The sequence below is a fragment of the Mirounga leonina genome, unplaced genomic scaffold (assembly GCF_011800145.1).
Source record: "Mirounga leonina isolate KUSES-001 unplaced genomic scaffold, KU_Mleo_1.0 Mir_180, whole genome shotgun sequence".
Classification (NCBI taxonomy): Eukaryota; Metazoa; Chordata; class Mammalia; order Carnivora; family Phocidae; genus Mirounga; species Mirounga leonina.
In genome coordinates, this window is record NW_023270469.1 from 16,393,070 (window position 1) to 16,413,303 (window position 20,234).

The 20,234-nt window shown below is 40.6% G+C and overlaps 1 protein-coding gene across 3 annotated transcripts in view; it reads right to left on the bottom strand.

Annotated features, from left to right (window-relative positions):
• WWP2 (WW domain containing E3 ubiquitin protein ligase 2) overlaps positions 1 to 20,234 on the bottom strand; it is a 159,828-nt gene that overhangs the window by 106,842 nt on the left and 32,752 nt on the right. For 2 of the 3 annotated variants that reach the window (XM_035024870.1, XM_035024869.1), the window contains exons 2-4: positions 15,331 to 15,415; positions 8,151 to 8,298; positions 7,679 to 7,800 (exon numbers count right to left, since the gene is read on the bottom strand). In XM_035024870.1, the coding sequence (XP_034880761.1) occupies positions 7,679 to 7,800; positions 8,151 to 8,298; positions 15,331 to 15,400 (340 nt within the window). In that variant the 5' untranslated portion in view covers positions 15,401 to 15,415. Of the gene's footprint in view, positions 1 to 7,678; positions 7,801 to 8,150; positions 8,299 to 15,330; positions 15,760 to 20,234 lie in introns of those variants that run through there. The other variant, XM_035024868.1, reaches the window with a different exon arrangement.

Sequence of the window (20,234 nt, forward strand, 5' to 3'; positions counted from 1 at the left end):
ATAGATAGATAGATAGATAGATAGATAGATAGATAGATAGATAGATAGAAAGAAAGAAAGAAAGATAGACAGACAGACAGACACACACACACACACACACACTCAATAGAAATATATGTATAGGTCTTCCAAAACACACGTATAAGAATGTGCATAGCAGCTTTGCTCATGATGACCCCAAACTGGAAAAGAGCCCCGATGTCCACCAACAGGAGATTAAACAAATAAATTGTGGTACAGTCATATAATAGGAACTTTAACCCCTATAAAAAAATAAACCAGTATTACATGCAAAAGCATGGGTGGCTCTCACAGATACAATGATGAGCCAGGCCAAAAAAATGTACTGTATGATTTCACCAATAAAAATTCAAGAATAGGGGCGCCTGGTGGCTCAGTTGGTTAAGCAACTGCCTTCAGCTCAGGTCATGATCGCAGGGTCCTGGGATCGAGCCCCACATCGGGCTCCCTGCTCGGCGGGAAACCTACTTCCCCCTCTCCCACTCCCCCTGCCTGTGTTACCTCTCTCGCTGTCTCTCTCTCTGTGTCAATTAAATAAATAAAAATTTTTTTTAAAATTCAAGAATAGGCAAAACTAACCAATAGTGACAGAAATCAGAATAGTGGTTATCTCAGGGTGGGCATAGGGATACTGACTAACAGGGATGTGGGAATCTCCTGGGACCCTAGAAATGTTCTATATTTTGATCTGAGTAGTGATTACACAGATGTGAACATATGTAAACATTCACTGAACTATATCACTTAAGGTTGGTGCACTTTTCTTTAAAAGAAAAAAATGTGAATACCCAGGGGGGAAAAAATCAAAGTCAAGTTGAAAGCATGAATGTTTTCATCATTAAACAAGACAAAAATAAATGCACTGTAAGCTTTCAACTCAAAAAGCTATAAATGACCAACTGACTGGATTAAAAAAAAAACAGATCTAGGGCAAGTAGTTGAAAAAGTTAAAGTTAAAAATGGAACTATTAGAAAATAAGGTATAATTGATCAAGCAGTCTTGTGAAAAATAAAGAGCAAAAGTTAAAACAAAAATGCTTATACTAGTCAAGAAAAAAAACTGGGGGGGAGGGCACACCTGGGTGGCTCAGTTGGTTAAGCATCTGCCTTAGGCTCAGGTCATGATCCCAGGGTCCTGGGATCGAGCCCCGCATTGGGCTCCCTACTCAGCGGGGAGCCTGCTTCTCCCTCTCCCACTCCCCCTGCTTATGTTCCCTCTCTCGCTGTGTCTCTGTCAAATAAATAAAATCTTAAAAAAAAAAAAAAATTGAGAACAAATACCAAAAATTTTAAGTGAGAAAGATGAGAAACATTTTTTAAATGAGAATGCGATTTAAAATATTAATACTAAAACAAAAATAAAATCTTTATACTAATAAATTTGAAAAATCTCATGAAACAATTTTTCTCCAAAAATATGAATTAACAAAACTGATGCAAGAGGAATCAGAAAAGCTGAACAAACCAATCATTATGGGGTAAAAAACTGAAAAAGTCATCAAAGAATTCTTTCAAAGAAAGCAGCCAGACCCAGATGGTTTTACGGGTGAGCTCTTTCCTGCACTCATGGAACAGATAATTCCCATGTTATACAGTCTGTTCCTGAAGTTGGAAAGAGCTTCAATTTACTTTATAAAATTAGCTAAACCTCGATTCCAAAGCTGACAAAAATAGTACAAAACTACAGACAAATGCCACTTATGAATATAGGTGGAAAACCCCCCAATAAAATATTAGCAAGCAATTCTAACAAAATTTTCAAGGAATAATCCAACATGAGCAATTGGGTATATTCTAGAAATCTGAAGATTGTTATTATTATCCCAATAGTGACCTTTCTAAATAAAAGATTGATTTATTTTAGAGAGAGAGAGCATGAGCAGGAGGGGGAGAGGGAGAGGGAGAGAGAATCTCAAGTGGACTCCACACTGAGCCCGGAGCCCAATGTGGGGCTCTGTCTCACAGCCCTGAGATCACAACCTGAGCAGAAACCAAGAGTCCGACGCTCAACCAACTGCACAACCCAGGCTCCGGCCCCCAGAGTTACGTAAAAGATATTTGACAAAAATTCAACACCCTTCCTGATTAAAAAACAAAAAACCAAAAAAGCAGTAATTAATAAACCAAAGGGTGTGGGAAACAAGAGTTACTAACACCCAACTTTACACCCAGAGAAGAGTCATTAGGAAGCATGGTTACCAGACAGGGTGGAATGCCAATTTCATCACCACTGAAACAGGAAGTTGTATGCAAAGCAACTAACAATGAAAAGAAGTATAATTATTTCCTAATGTGAGCAAAATTATCAATCTTATTAGAAACCACATAAATGTCTACCAAGAAAACCCAAAAGAAACTGCTGAAAACCTATACTAAGAATTCAGCAATTGAATGATTATAAAAACAAACAAAACAAAACAAAAACATGCAGAAACTAACAGTCATATATCAACAACACTGGACTAGGAGACCCAACAGGAAAAAATCCCACTAAAAATAAGATCAAAAATATTTTTACAATTTAAAAGAGTCTATCTAAAGATAACTTCAAAAGGATTTGAGTGAATTTAGAGACACTCCATGTTCCTAGGTAGGAAGAATTAGTATAGACATTCTCCATAAAGGAACTTTACATAGGACAGAATTTCCATAAAATTTTAAGGGAATGGGGGGGAAGAGAGGAAGAAGAGGGGAAGAACCTGAGAAAATAATTTAAAGTTTAGGTGCTGTTGTCATATATGCAAAGAAAAGAGGGAGAAGATTTTAAAAAGCAGATAAGCTCAAACGGTCAGATATTAAATCATGGTAACATTACAACAGCTAAAAGAGAGTGATTTTAGAAGTCTAATAAAACAACAGATGAAATGGAAAATCCCTGACACAGGCCCAAGTATGTGTATGTGTGTGTGTCCATGTGTGTGTGTGCATGTATATTTTACTTACATATGTATATATTTTCTTAATATACACTGAAGGTAACAACTCAAATCATCAGGGATGATAATCACAGATGGATTATTCAGTACGTACTACTAAAGCAACCAGTGAACTACTAGGGAAAAATTAAGTTAGATCCCTACTCACACTGTACACAAAAATAAACTCACTTAAAGAATTAAAGGGAGGATGCGATGCCTGGGTGATGGACACTGGGGAGGGTACGTGCTATGGTGAGCACTGTGAATTGTGTAAGACTGATGAATCACAGACCTGAAACAAATAATACAGTATATGCTAATAAAAAGAAAAATATAGAAATGCAGGGGCGCCTGGGTGGCTCAGTCGGTTAAGCATCTGCCTTTGGTTCAGGTCATGATCCCAGGGGTCCTGGGATTGAGGCCCCCGTCACTTCTCCCTCTCCTTCTGCTCCTCCCCCCTGCTTGGGCTCACTCTCTCTCACTCTCTCAAATAAATAATCTTAAAAAAAAGAATTAATGTGGAAAAATAAAATCACAATGAACTAGGAAAAACTAGAGGTGACTATTTACCTGAACTCAGGATGGAGAAAGCCTTTCATAAAGGAAAAGGTTACAAATACAAAGAGTGATGAGTCAACTGCAAGTTTAAAACATCTGTTTGAAAAAGAGGAAAAAAGGGGGCTCCTGGGTGGCTCAGTTGGTTAAGCGACTGCTTTCGGCTCAGGTCATGATCCTGGAGTCCCGGGATCGAGTCCCGCATCGGGCTCCCTGCTTGGCAGGGAGCCTGCTTCTCCCTCTGACCCTCCCTCCTCTCATGTGCTCTCTCTCTCTCATTCTCTCTGTCTCAAATAAATAAATAAAATCTTTTAAAAAAAAAAAGAAAAAGAGAAAAAAAAAAACCCTACAAAATTAAAATGCAAATGAAAAACCGGAAAAAATATTTATAAATTATAAGACAGAGAAATGGCCTTAACATATAAAGAACTCTTTCAAAACTAAAAGAAAAAAATGCACCCTTTGATATAAAAAGAGCAAAGAACATTAATAAGGCAATAAACACACTCTAAAAACATTCAATCTCCTTCAATAAATCACAGCATCAAAAGGCAGAGCGAAGTTGGGGTAACTTCAGAGGCATAACGACCAAATTCAATGAGTAGACCTTGTCTGAATCCAGGTTCAAGCAAACCAACTTGAAAACAACACTTTGAGACAATGGTGAAATTGAATAGGAACTGGGTATTAGGTGATAATAAGGAATTCATGTTAATATTGCTAGGTATGATAATGGTATGGTAATTACATAAGAAAACATCCTTTTTGCTCCCTCTCTGGGCTCAGACCTAGTTTGTGGTGACATGGCTAAACAGACCAAGAAGGTCAGAATCATTGGTTCGTGTGAGACCCATTATGGTGCCTCTCGCAGGAAAACGGTGAAAAAGACTGAAATAAGCCAGCATGCCAAGCACACTTGCTCCTTCTGTGGAACAATCAAGATGAAAAGACGAGCTGTGGGGAGCTGGCATTGTGGTTCCTGCATGCAAAGAGTGGCTGGTGGGGCTCAGACCTACAGTATCGCCCTGCGGTCACAGTAAAGTCGGCGGCCATCAGAACCTTGAAGGACGTGAGAGACCAGCAAAAGCTCTACCATCTGAAACATTACTAGCCTAAAATAAATGGGTTAATTTTTGTAACAAAATAAAATTTTAAAAAAGAAAATATCCTTTTTTTCTAAGACACATGCTGAAGAATCTAAAATATAATACTGAAACACCTCTAATTTACTTTGAAATACTACAACCAAAAAAAGCAAAAAAAATAGATGAAGCAAATCTGGCATAACGTTAATTATCAAATAGACCAAAAAAAACAAAAAAACAAAAAAAAACACATTTCTTTTCCAATAAAGGCCAAGATGCAAGAGAAACCAGCAGTTTTGACCACTGCTGATGGGAGAGTAAATTGGCAGAACTTTTCTGGACAGTAATCTTGCAATATGTGTCCAATGTCACAAGTGTGTGAAAAATGCTTAAACCCATCAAACCCATCTTCAATAATTCATCACAACTATCAAAATAGGCAGAAAGATTTATAAACGTATAAGTTTACCATAGCATTATTTGTGACTATAAAATACTGAAAACAACCCCAATGTCCATCACACAACCACCTGAGAGACTAGTACCAGTAATAGTATTATACTTTGGGAGTATACTTCCAAAACTACACTTTGGAAGAATAACTGAAGCTATTTCAATATACTGGGGGGGGGGGGGGGGGGGGTGCTGGTTGGCACAGTCCGTTAAGTGTCCGACTCTCGGTTTCAGCTCAGGCTGTGATCTCAGGCATGTGAGATCAAGCCCCACGTAGGGCTCCACGCTCAGCATGGAGTCGGCTTAAGATTGTCTCTCCCTCTGCCCCTCCTCGTGCTCACTCTCTAAATAAATAAATAAATGAATAAAACCTTTTTTTTTTAATAAAGGGCAAATACTGTATGATTCTACCTATATGAGGTACCTACTCAGATGCATAGAGACAGAAAATAGAATGGTGGGTGGTGGAGGGAAGAGAGTGAATGAGTTGTCTGATGGGTACAGAGTTTGAGTTTGAAATTCTGGAGGCGGACAGTGGTGACGGTCGCACCATGTTTATGTACTTAACTGCCACTACACTATACACTTAAGAATGGGTAAGATGGGGGGCGCCTGGGTGGCTCAGTTGGTTAAGCGACTGCCTTCGGCTCAGGTCATGATCCCGGAGTCCCGGGATCGAGTCCCACATCTGGCTCCGGCTCAGCGGGGAGCCTGCTTCTCCCTCTGACCCTATCACCTCTCATGCTGTTTCTCTCTCTCTGTCAAATAAATAAAAATAAAAATAAAAAACAAAATCTTTAGGGCGCCTGGGTGGCTCAGTTGGTTAAGCGACTGCTTTCGGCTCAGGTCATGATCCTGGAGTCCCGGGATCGAGTCCCGCATCGGGCTCCCTGCTCAGCGGGGAGTCTGCTTCTCCCTCTGACCCTCCCCCCTCTCATGTGCTCTATCTCTCTCATTCTCTCTGTCTCAAATAAATAAATAAATAAAATCTTTAAAAAAAAAAAATCTTTAAAAAAAAAAAAAAAGAATGGGTAAGATGGTAAATTTTACGTTAAGTGCATTTCATCACAGAAATATATCCGTAAAGATATATTGAGGGGCGCCTGGCTGGCTCAGTCAGAAGAGTGTATGACTCTTGATCTGGGGGTCATAGGTTTGAGCCCCAAAATCCCCGTGTAGAGATTACTAAAAAAAAAAAAAAAAAAGTAAATAAATACATTTTTTTAAAAAGATATATTAATACATTTTAAAGAGTAAAAGGCATGTTACAAAATATTATGTTTATGTATGGTCTCAATTTCGTTTCATTGACGTCTTAAATACTTATATTTGCACACACGAAAAAAAGGCTCAGAAAAATATATGTCAAAATGGTAGTAATTATCACTAAGTACGGTGGCTTACAGGAGAATTTTATTTTCTTTGTGTGTCTGTGTGCTTTTGTGTAATTTCCAGTTTTTCTACAATTACTTTTATAATCAAAAGCATGTTGACGGAACAAATGAAGAAGGGGAAAAAAAAAAAGGACAGTCATACTGGCTGCTGATCCTCATGCGAGAATGTCCACAGGTATATTTCCAAATGACGTAATAAATGTAATCCTCCTTGATAATCAAATTTTAAAAGGAACGCTAGAGTTTGGGAAATAAAGACCAACTCAGAAGATAAACCATCATGGAGTTAAAGGAGAGGCATATTCCTGGTTTTAAACAACTCCTGAAGCTGGAGTGGGTTCACCACACCTCTGTGTGCCCAGCAGAAAGGGAAAGACCAGAAGAGCCTCCAATACCACTGGAGTGGCCTGTCAGAAAGGACAGGCTCAGAAAGAAAAGACCCTCGAATCAATGCAGCGCTCTCCCTGGGACTCAACACTCCCCACCCCCACATCTCTCTTAAGCTAAATCCACTTTCAGAAAATATTTTCTAGACGGCAGACATCAAGAGAGAAAGGAGCCTTTCTTTCTGTGGCATTCCCCCACCACATATGGTACTGCTCTCAATAGAGGCTTTATGAGGGAGGGTCCAGATACCACAGCCATGGGTTATGCCATTGACCACAAGCAGCAATAAACAGACGTTAGGATTTAGATTTCCATGCAGCAGAGGCACCCTGAATAATTAAGACAGAGCTTCCGTCACATTCCAACATTCGGTAAACGTTTACTGAGTGCCTACTAAGCACGAGGCACTATTTGTAACACCATCCCCCCCCGCCACCTCCCCCCCACCTCACACACACAAACACACGCCACTTCTTTGTTCTGCTCAAGGACTCAGACTAGGAAAGTAATGATTTAGGCTGGAGGCATGGGACAGTTTGATTCAACATGTCACATGTCACCCGGATTGGGAAAAGAGCAGAGGCAGAGGGAGAGCATTCAACCTCCAGAAAGGATCAAGGGGACACATCACTGCATCCCACTGGGAGAGCCCGGGGACAAAAGAAGCTGAATCCGGCAGTGCTGGGCTCTGGCCTTCCTAAACCTCCACGACCCATTCCACAGGGAACAGTCACGGCAGCCCCTGGTCCTGGAGGAAACTGCATCGCCAGGTCTATCCATGGCGTGAGAGAGAAATCCAACCCTTCGAATTCTTCTCCCCACCCCCACAACTGAATCATGTCGGCCACCCCTTCATCATACGTACTTTTGCCCCCATTGTTCTTCAGGACATTGGAGAGGTTGACAGAGGCGGTACCTAGCAGTTCATTTCTCAAAGTATGGCAGCTCCAGACCTTCAAATCTAAATGACTCTGGGCCGTGACATTCCTGGAAAACAAAAACTTGATTAATCACATCTGAGCACATTGGTCACTCCTACAACGTAGAAGAAAACAGATAAACTTACTGCTGACATCTTGGAGGGAGGGGGGAAACCTCAAACAGGAAGACACTCACATGTGTACTCTTTCCCCCCCCAAAGCTGACCCTGTAACCATCTTGCTAATAATGAACGCTCTGTGAGCTCAATGATGTAGAAACACCTGGCGAGAGGTGCCCTGGGTACCAAAGGCAGAGGACTTAGCGGGGTCACAGGAAAGCTGGATCTCCCACAACCCCCCTGGAGCACCTCCTCACTTTCCCCCTCGTTACTGCAAAGAGAAGGGACTTTCTCTTACAAAATGATGATCTCATTCCAGAGAAGCTCGGAGCTCCCAATTCGCTTCCCCGTCTTCTTAGTCTCACTGGGGAGTCCATCCACTGCCACCTCCACAAATGAGTTAATTCGAGGTTGACGATTATGCACCTTGGGCTTTGCTGACACCACTGGACGGGAAAGAAAGGAAAAGTCGAAGATGAGTCAGAAGGCTCCCAGGTGCCCCCCTGTGGCAGCTGTTCCGCTCTTTTTTGTTGTTTCTTTTAAAAACTACGTTTGGTATTTTTTCTGATCCTAAAAAAAATTACTTTTAAAAAAATGTGAGGATATTTTAAAAACTACGAAGCATAAAAAAAAAAGCACTCCTAACCTGAAAACACTGGGATAATTATCATTAAGATGTTGGCAAATCCAGACTTTCCAGACTCTCATCTTTTATGCCCCCAATTCTTTAAGAATTCTTCTCCCTCCAAAATCAATTCTAAATGGCTGCAATATGAGCCAATTGTATAGACATGCCATGATTTAGTTAACTATTCTTTCAGTGATGAATAGATTGCTTCCAATTTTTCACTCTGGGAAAATCATCATGAATGTATATATTTGCATGCATTTCTCAGTGTTCCTCCAAATGATATGAATATTTTTTCTTCAAACTGCTTAATTCCTTTGCAAAAAGGATAAACCCATGTAGATGCCAATATATCCATTTCACCACCATCATGCTGAGTATTATGTTTTTTCACTATTTAGAAATCAGAAAGGTAAAAAAAAAAAAATCATATAAATTAGGTAAGGTTTAATGAGCACTTATGACAGACACTAGGCTATGCACACATCATCTAAATGAATCCTTAAAACAAACCCATGAGGCAGGGAATATATCATCACCCCCATTTCACCCAGAGGAAGCAGGCTTGGGGAAGTTAAGTCATTGCCCCAGGTGACAGAGCCTGGGAGCTTCAAACCAGGATGTGCACCCAGGCAACCTGACTCCCCACCACGCTGTATGTCATTACCAGATTTTGCTTATTTGTTCTATTGCTGTTCTTCAATTACTAGTGAGGTTGTATATGTTTTCCATGTGTTTGTTAGCCATCTGCATTTCCTAGTCTATCTGTATCCTTCATGTGGCAGGATCTCTGATGTTTATTTGGTACCTGCAAGCCAAGCTGAACAAGTATACATGCATCTCGTCGAACATATATTAGCCATGGTGGAAACTCCAGGTCACTGGGATGGAACACACCTAAGGTGTCCTCCATCCCATGCCCCAAATCAGAGCATGTGACTGGCATTTCTTACCCATGAGGCAAGACAGAGCTCCCCTCCGACAAGGTTTAGCAAACCTCTCCCTCCCAGACCCTTCTGAGAGGTGAGAGTCCTATAAGGGTCCACAACTTGACAAAGGACAAAACTACCTCTGGATTCTTTTAGCAATACCTGTCTTTTCCGAGGCCCAAAGAACAGTAGAGAGCAAGTCAAAGAACAACAACAGCAAAAGTTGTGGCTAAGATTCAGAAGCAATAGGGGATGGTACGAGGAGAAACAGGTGGTGGTGGTGGGAAATGTGGTCCAGAGTAGAAAACAAATACTTTTCACACAGACCAAGGTTAACTGAGGCCACCTGGTGGTGGGAGAGCAGCTCTGCACACAGAGCCTTAAAAAGCGGGGGAAGGGGGAAGGACTAGTTTTAATTATAGTCCTATCATTTTGAGCTAGACAGTTTCTTTGAAATCAACAAGTTCATAAGGAGGGCACATGATATAATGATTAGCACTAGGTATTATATAAGACTGATGAATCACTGAACTCTACCTCTGAAACTAATAATACACTATATGTTAATTAATTGAATTTAAATTAAGGGAAAAAAAGAAAACAAGTTCAAACCCTTCATTTAATAGTTGAGCCAATTAAATAAGGTGCAGGGAGATGAGATAACGTATCCAAAATCAGAGAACTCCCAGGCCAATTCTCGGACCTCTGTTCTAATGTTTCCTTTTTTGTCCTAGCTTTTTCCCCTAGGTTTTTTTGTTTGTTTGGAGGTTTATTTTTTTGTTTTGGGGGGGTGGGGTTTTTTGGTATCTTTACTTTCTTTTTTATTTTGACATAATTTCAGATGTTTAGAAAAGTTGCAACAAAAATACAAAGAATTCCTATAAACCCTTCACCTAAGGGTCACCAAATATTAACTTGTTACTATATTTGCTTTATTATTCTCTTTCTCTCCCCTGATTCTCTTTCATACACATACACATCTGTTCCTGAAACTTTGAGAGTGAGTTTTAGAAGATGCTGTGCCCCTTTTCTTCTAAACGCTTCAGTGTATATTTCTAAGAACAAAGACATTTTCTGATACCATAGCATAATTATCAACATGGAAAAATTTAACAACCTTTTAAAACTATGATCTAATGTACAGACCTCATTTAAATTTTGTTAAATGTTGGGGCGCCTGGGTGGCTCCGTTGTTAAGCGTCTGCCTTCAGCTCAGGTCATGATCCCAGGTCCTGGGATCCAGCCCCACATTAGGCTCCCTGCTCAGCGGGAAGCCTGCTTCTCCCTCTCCCACTCCCCCTGCTTGTGTTCCCTCTCTCGCTGTGTCTCTCTCTGTCAAATAAATAAATAAAATCTTTAAAAAACAAATAAATTAATAAATAAATAAAAATAAATTTTGTTAAATGTCCTATCAATGTCCATTATAGCAAAAGAGAAAAGAAACTTTTTTTTTTTTTTTGGTCCAGGACCCAACCTAGGATTACATATTGCAGTTGGTAGTTTTATTTTGAAATTTCCAATCTACAGAAAGGTTTAAAGAATAAGACAATAAATAACTGTATACTCGGCAACAACTATCATTTTGCCCCATTTGCTTTTTTAAAAAGCCTTTTCACGGGACAGCTGGGTGGCTCAGTAGGTTAAGCATCTGCCTTCAGCTCAGGTTATGATCCCAGGGTTCTGGGACTGAGCCCTGCGTCAGTGGGCTTGAACTCACAACACAAAGATCAAAAGTCATGTGCTCTACCAACTGCGCCAGCTAGGTGCCCCACCACATTTGGGGTTTTGGTTTTGGTTTTTTTTTTTCTATATGTGTGTCTATATCATTGCTATTCAAAAGAACCTCAGTGATAAGGAAAAGTTCTATGCCAACACAGTCCAATGCATTGCCATGAGATACATGTGACTACTGAGGACTGGGAATATAGCTCTTACGACTGAGGATTTAAATTGTTAATGTAATTTTAATCTTTTTTTTTTTAAGATTTTTTATTTATTTGAGAGAGAGAGTGAGAGAGAGAGAGAGCACAAGAGGGGGGAGCGGGAGAGGGAGAAGCAGACTCCCCGCTGAGCAGGGAGCCCAATGCAGGACTCGATCCAGGGACTCCAGGATCATGACCTGAGCCGAAGGCAGTCGCTTAACCAACTGAGCCACCCAGGCGCCCAATGTAATTTTAGTCTTAACATAAATAGTTCTATGGGGCTATAGTGGCTATCGTACTGGATAGCACAGGATACAAATACATGATATCTATATCTATATATGTCCATGACTAGGCATATACCCACAAACTTCTTTTTGGTAATCTATTTGAAAGTTGTAGATATCGGGCACCTGGGTGGCTCAGTCGTTAAGCATCTGCCTTCGGCTCGGGTCATGATCCCAGGGTCCTGGGATCGAGTCCCGCATCGGGTTCCCTGCTCGGCAAGAAGCCTGCTTCTCCCTCTCCCACTCCCCCTGCTTGTGTTCCTGCTCTCGCTCTCTCTCTCTCTGTCAAATAAATAAATAAAATCTTTAAAAAAAAAAAAAAGAAAGTTGTAGATATCATGACTTACCAACCCTAAATACTTCCAGAATACAACTCTTAAGAATAAGGATGTTCTAAACGTTGTACACTTGAAACTAATACAACACTGTATGTTAATTACACTTCAATTAAAAAACAAACAAACAAAATAAGGAGGGGTGCCTGGCTGGTTCAGTTGGTAGAGCATGCAACTCGATCTCAGGGTCGTGAGTTTGAGTCCCATGCTGGGCATAGAAATTCCTTTAAAAAGGGAGGGGGGCAAGAAAAGCGGGCACCTGGGTGGTTCAGTTGGTTAAACTCCAACTCCTGAACTCAGCTCAGGTTTTGATCTCAGCGTCGTGAGCTCAAGACCCGAGCTGGGCTCCACGCTAGACATGGAGCCTACTTAAAGAAAAATAGAAACGAAAGGGAAGACATTTTCCCACCTAACCACACCATCATTATTACACCTGAAAAAAATTTAGTTACTCCCTCTATCATTTGATATTCATTACATATCCAACTTTCCCCAATTTTTCCAAACATATTTGTTAGAGCTGTTTCCCCCAATCCAGGATCCCATCAGCATGAGCAAATTGCATTTGGTTGCTGGTTTCTTAATCCTTTAAAATCTAGAATGCTCTCCCTTCTTTTTCCCTGACAATGATTTTTAAAGACTTCCACCAGCTGTCTCATATAATACACCAAATGCTCTGTTTTTCTGATTGTTTTCCTCATGACGAGATTCACAGTGAACATTTTTGTCAAGAATACTACATAGTTTACATTGTATGCGTCTTTCTATACACACTAGGTTGTCCTCCTATTGTGGATGCTAAGTTTGATCCTCTGGTTAATGTGGGGTCTATCAGGTCACTCCACTGTAAAGATACATTTTCCCCTTCATAAGTTATAATTTATCAGTGGGATGATTATTTTGAAAGTTTCTTGTTCTTAAAACACAAGCCAAATTAAAGGCCTCAGCATCCAAGCAGATTTATCTGGAAAGTTTATTTACTATTCGATGAAATATAAATGCCAATTTCACATCTTCACATAGAATTTAGCTTTTAAAGTTAACAAATAAGGCCAAAAAAAAAAAAAATCACACATGGCCAAAATTATATCCTTGAAAAGCTCTTAGGAAGGCACAGAACAGAGTCCTTCAATAGGTTCCCACCAGCCAGCTTTTGCTTTGTTGTGGTTTTCAGTGTTCAGTTTCTCAGTGCTTCTTGAGTTATATATCAGATAAAATAGCTCGCTTATGTTTAAGGACCTTGCTGTATTTTAAAAGTGTATTTTAAAACTCTAGGACTGCATTACAGAGAGGCATAAGGGAACTGAGGCAAAGAGAAGGAATAGCAAAGCGACCTCTCCCAAATTACACTACAGGCTCTCTCAAAGAAACACATTGGACAAGGAACCAGCCACAACATCTATTTTGTTATTTCTCTTTCTCCCCATCATTTTCTTCAATGGTATTACAGAATCCCTATAGGTTAAATGCATCTATAGTCAGAGGCACGCGTATTATCAAGTTAGCTCGTTCCACACTAGTAAAAATTCACACTGAGGAAAGGCTATCAGAAATCTTTACAAGTCAAATGTGCTCCTGAATAATATGGCCCCAAAACAGGGACTTTATTATGTCACCAGGTTCTATAGGCAGGCTTCTGTTTTAACCTAAACTTGATAATTTTTAGACCAGGTAGTAAAAGCTAAACTCCCAAGCTCAAAACCCTATGGAATTCACTCTAATGCTTCTCCCTCCTCAAGAGGGCTAGAGCAGACATGAGACATCACCAAAAATGATTAAAATGTATCAAGACTACTTTTTTTAAATCAGTAAGTAAATAAGAAACAGGGGAGAGAATATGAATACACAATCTACAGAATAGGAAATCCAAATTTCCCTTAAACGTAGGATAAGATGTTAAACATCATTTATAATTAAAGAAATGTGAAATAAAACTGCTGAGAAAACAGTTATTTTGGGGCACCTGGGTGGCTCAGTGGGTTAAGCGTCTGCCTTTGGCTCGGGTCATGATCCCAGGGTCCTGGGATCGAGCCCCGCATCGGGCTCCCTGATTAGCAGGAAGCCTAGTTCTCCTTCTGCCCCTCGCCTTGCTTGTGTTCCCTCTCTCGCTGTCTCTCTTTCCGTCATAAAAATAAAATCTTAAAAAATAATAATAATAAAGTCTGACAACACACTGTGTTGGTAAAGATGTGGAGAAACAGGCACTCTCATGCACTCCTAGAAGAGTATTCCTTCCAAGGAAGGCAACCTGGCTCTCAAGATTACAAAACCATATCCCCTTTCATGTATCTTGGAATGTATCTTGGAAACTGGTAGTATTAGTTTCCTCCAAGCAGGGGCACTGAGGAGCTAGAAGAAAGGAAACAATTTTAAAGTATGTAGAAATGAATAACACTTACATTTCAAAAATAATAATTTTAAAAAATGACAAGACGATTTTGCCTCCAAATGACTGTATCTCTGAGAGGCCAGAGCTGTGATAGTGAGTGCTGTTCCCGGGTCACCAGGCATCTCTCAGCCCCGTGACTCTTCTGCAGAGCTAAGACTACCAAAGCAACCTTCTGTCATTCAAGCAATATTCACTGACAGCCCACTAAATGTCCGGCAATGTTCTATGTCACTGAGGTATCAAAAGTAACCAAAACAGACAAAAATCACTATTTTTGTGTTTACATTCTACATGCGCGCTCTCTCTCTCTCTCAAATAAATAAATCTTTAAAGAAAATAAAGCCATGAGGTTGGACAAGATCACCTAGGGAATAAGTATAGACAGAAAAGGGCCCTGAGGCATGAAGGAATCACCATTTTCAACAATCTTTGCCAAAAGTTCCTTTTATCCTTCTTAAGAACTCCACCTATAGGGACACCTGGGTGGCTCAGTGGGTTTAAGCATCTGCCTTTGGCTCAGGTCATGATCTCAGGGTCCTGGGATTGTGCCCCACGTCTCATCTCAGACTCTCTGCTCAGCGGGGAATCTTGTCTCTCCCTCTCTCTACCCCTCCCCGCCCACTTTTGCTCTCTCTCTCTCTCTCTGTTTCAAATAAATAAGTAAAATCTTTAAAAGGGAAGAATTCCAGCTATACAGGCACCTGGCTGGCTCAGTCAGTGGAGCACGCGACTCTTGATCTCAGATTACGAGTTTGAGCCCCACATTGGGTGTAAATTTTACTTAAAAATAAAATACATATATAAAAAAAAAAAAAAAGAAAAGAAAAAAGAATTCCAGTTACATGGTAACCCTATGAGAATGAATAGTTACACTCTTCAGCTATTTCACAATATTTGGCTCTCAGACCAAGGTGTGGTATAATTCTACCTCTTCCCCATAGACTGGGCTGGACCTCGAATGGTAAACATTTCACATGGTGCCACTCACCTTTCAAAGTAAGCTGAGACTTCTCAAAAGGCAGGGCCACTCCTGCCCGGCTGGAGCTGGCAGATGCCATGTCATCACCAGAAAACTGCAAGACGAACAGCAGGAGGTTTAGAGAATATCTGAGAAGAGACTGACGAACTGCAGCCATTTTTAATATTTGAGTTGAAAGAGATGAACCAAGAAAATATAAACGTCCAGGCAACTTTGTACTACTTTTGTCAGGGTGGAGTCTGTCTGTCTTGTAATGACTACTGAGCCTAGATAGGTCTCTGCTGGCCTAGGAAGGGCACAGGACTATTACATCAACATTTACAGGACAGGGCCTAACATAACACTTTCAAAAGGAAAGTCACAGTTCAGCAATTTTTTAAAAATCCAAATTTTCAAGTCGACAAAGGATATACAAATAGGGGCACCTGGGTGGCTCAGTCCGTTGAGTGTCCAACTCTTGATTTAGGCTCAGGTCATGATCTCAGGGTTGTGGGACTGAGACCGGAGTCAGGCTCCACACGTGTGGAACCTGCTTGGGATTCTCTCTCTCCCTCTCCTTCTGTCCCTCCCCCCTCACTCTCACGTGCACTCTCTAAAATAAAAACAAATAACAAAAATAATAAAAACAATAAAAGACAAATAGTAAATAATAAATAAAAAGATACACAAATGGCAAAGAAGCACATTCTAGACATTGTTAGCCATCAGGCACCCCTGTCACTCCATCTTGGCTGGAAGCATAAGTCTATCTTGCATTTTGAATGGATCTTTTACTCATATACAATTTTGTAACATCGTCCTCTGTCATTTGAAAAATATTGGTTCACTGAGATATACAGACATTCCAAATGTTGACACATTTCATTATACACTATCAAAAAAAGCCCATTTGTGAATGTCACCACTGATCTCATCACAGATCTTTAAGCTCCGGGAAAGTGTCAAGCTCTTAGTGGCAGATGCAAGTGTTCCAAAATTCTCATTTTCACTTAAAAACTCCTATTTTATCATTGGCAGCAAATACTGTCCGTCGTTTTCCTTCAAGTGACAGGCTCACTTCATTCATCTTCAACAAATACCCAAATCTAGTAACTTCGTTTTTTTAAGTAAAAATAGTATTTCATGAAAAAAGCAATTCAGCTCTCAACTCAAACACACAAGTGCTTCTTCCCAAGACAACCATTACACTTGGGCATACAGAAGGACTGCAGCCATATTTCCCTTTCATCACACAGAATGTTAAAAAAAGATGTGCACAAAAGTCGAGACTTAATAAAATTAATAATTTTTACTGCTTCGTCAAGCACATTCTGAAGTGAAACTGGCCCTCCTGTTCTGTTTGTACTGAGTCTACTGTGCTGAGGAATACAAGGACAACAGCTCAGATTCGTGGCACTGCCTGGATTCCAATGATGGCAACAACTGTACTCACCTTCACTTTTGCACCATCCGTGCAAATGTAATCACAGTGAAAAAGGCAAATAAAGTTATTATGAAAACAGTTTCGATCTTGCAAAACCTTTTAAGCCTCAAGGGGCCAGCAGAGGCCGAAGGATCCCACCTGAGAACTGCTACTGTAAAAACACTAACAAAGTCGTCTTCTATTCACCATCATTAATACCTTCTTTCATTCTGTTTGTTTCTGATCTCTCCTCCAACTTCCTATTCTGAAGAGCTGTTCAGCCTTAAAACATGGTTATTAAGTCACCACATTTCTCTAAGAATGGAAACCCTTTATGTGAGGATGAAACGTAGCTACCATGAAGTCATATTGACTTTGACATCTTTCCGTAGCTGAAGTCAAATACTTTCATACTTCACGGTATTAGCCAACACAAAGCAATGTACCTTATTTATTAGGTATATGCAGTCCAAAAACATTTTACGTGGCTAGTTTTTTCTGGACTAGTCTGTAACAGGCATTTTTCTTCAACCTTACATACAGAGCAGCAACGGAAACCTCTGAAAAGTTCTAGGGAGCATATAGGAATACGATACAGAAACTACTGGTAGCAAGTTCTTAAGACGACTTCTGTGTTATTAAGTCCAATAGTGAATTCTCAGTCCTCGTCTTATATAACCTACTGGCAGCATCTGACATGATGGATCGATCACTCTCTTCCTTGAAATGCTTTCTTCCCTTGGCTTCCAGGACATCACACCCGCCTGATGTTTCCCCCTGCCTCTCAGGCTGCTCCTTCTCAGCCTCTTTGCAGGCTCCTTCTCTCCTCCTCAACCTCTAACCATCAGAGTGTCCCATAGCTCAGGCCTTGCATGTCTTCTGGTTATTTCATCTAGTCGTATAGCTTTAAATACTAGCCATTTGTTGACAATCCCAAATTGGTGTGTCCAGTATAAACTTCACCCTCGAACCTCAGACGCTCTTTGTCTAATGACAAAACTGATCTTCTGGGGCGCCTGGGTGGCTCAGTTGGTTAAGCGACTGCCTTCGGCTCAGGTCATGATCCTGGAGTCCCGGGATCGAGTCCCGCGTCGGGCTCCCTGCTCGGCTGGGAGTCTGCTTCTCCCTCTGACCCTCCTCCCTCTCATGCTCTCTGTCTCTCATTCTCTCTGTCTCAAATAAATAAATAAAATCTTTACAAAAAACAAAAAACAAAAAACTGATCTTCTGATATTCCCCCTCAAACCTGCTCCTCAGCCTTCCACATCTCAGTTAATGACAACTCCTTCCAGCCAGTGGCTCAGGCCAAAATTCTGGGGCTCATCGCTGCTTCTCCTTTCCCTCTCAAACCCCACATTCAATCTGTCAATAAACCTGTTGGTTGGGGGCACCTGGGTGGCTCAGTTGGTTAAGTGTCCAACTCTTGATTTCGGCTCAGGTCATGATCTCAGGGTGGTGACATCAAGCCCCATGTTGGGCTCTGTGCTGAGCGGAGAGTCTGCTTGAGATTCTTTCCCTCTCCCTTTGCCCCTCCCCACTGTGCTCTCTCTCTAAAATAATATAAAAAAAATCTTTAAAACATATATGTAAATCCTCTTGGTTCTACCTTTAAAATATCCTCAAGTTCTAACATTTTCTCCACCTCTATTATCACTATCTTGGTCCAGAGCCCTGTGATCTCTTACCCAGATTATCTTTCTCCTACTCAGACCCTCTGCCCCCTCAATCTAATCTCTACGCTCAGCAGATTGATTTTTTTTTAATATGTATGTCAGATTATATCACTCTGCTATTCAAAACCATTCAGTGGCTTCCAGTCTACCTCAGAGTAAAAGTCAAAGTCCTTAAAATGGAGGCCCTGCATGATACAGTCTACACCCCTCTCTGACCTCGCCTCTCTTTTCTCTCCCCGCTTACTCCCTCCCCTGAAGCTACACAAGCCTCCTCACTGTTCCTTGAACATGCAAGACATGCTACCCTATTGGACTTCTACCCTTTCCATCTAGAATGTTCTTTTCTCAGTTGTCCACCTATATGGTTTATTCCCTCACTACCTCAGGCATTTACTCAAAGGTCACTTTCTTAAGAGGTGTTCCTGGACCACCCTATTACCCTACCTTTCTTTCTTTTTTTTTTTTTAAGATTTTATTTATTTATTTAACAGAGAGAGACACAGCGAGAGAAGGAACACAAGCAGGGGGAGTGGGAGAGGGAGAGGCAGGCTTCCCGCTGAGCAGGGAGCCTGATGCGGGGCTCGATCCCAGGACCCTGGGATCATGACCTGAGCCAAAGGCAGACACTTAACGACTGAACCACCCAGGCGCCCCTTACCCTACCTTTCCATACACATTTGGACCCATCCTTCCCTGTTTTACTTTTTCTCCCTAGCATTTATCACTGACATGATTCATATTGTATTGATTTATTGTATTTATTGTCTCTCTCTCTCCCCTAGAATGTAAGCTCCACGAGCGCTGAAATGTGTGTCCCATCTGTTTGTCCTGTAGCCCGGGTGTCTAGAATGATGCCTGGCTCTTAATAGGAACTCCATAAATGTTTACCAAACGAATGAATTTGAGCACCATTGTCTGAAATTTAAAAGGATGATGTTGTGACTCCTTAGACTAAATCTGTTTTGGTAAAGCAATAAAAAGATCAACTTTCTCTTTCCACCCAGCAGACTAGCAAGATATTAGAAGTCTGAGAAAAAGTGTTGGTGAGAAGCCTTATACACTTCTGGGGGCAAATGAGATGGTACCTGGCAATCTCCGTAGAGTTCAAGATGCATATACTGCACCTGGCAGGATTCCACCCCTAGGTCTCTGCCCTGGGAAAAATCTTCCAACACGTGCCGAAGAAGCCATGTTCAAAGATGTTCATCACAGCAATGTTTATAATAGCAAAAATTTGTCACCCAACTAAATGCCCATCAATGGGGGAATGAATAAACTGTGATATACCTATAAAATGGAATGCTATGTAATAGCTGAAATATATGAATTCAATCTACATGTACAAATCCCGAATTATAATGGTAAAAGTGGAAAAAAAAAAAAAAAAGCAAGTGAAAACCTAAGTGTAGTACGATGCCATTGGTATACACTTGAACTTACACAGAATCAGTTGTATATATTGCTGTGGCAAGACATAAATGGAATAAAAGTATAAAAGCGTGGCTGGGAAGTAACCACACCGAGGTGGGAACAGAAGTCACCCCAGGGTAGCACAGAAGGGAACACGCGTATTGATGTAAGGAGAGAGACCAAGAGGACTTCAAATGTATCTGCAACATTTTATCATTTAAATAAAAAGTTCTGAAGCAAATAAGGCAAAATGTTAATATTCATTAAATCCAGATGGTGGTTTTTATGACTGTTTGTTATCTTATTCTCTGAACCATTTTACATGTTTGATCTTTCTCATAATTTTAAAGGGGGGGGAAGATCATATCTTGAATAATGAAGGAAAGATTAATGATTATAAATTAAGCCTCAGGGCTTTCAGTAACAGA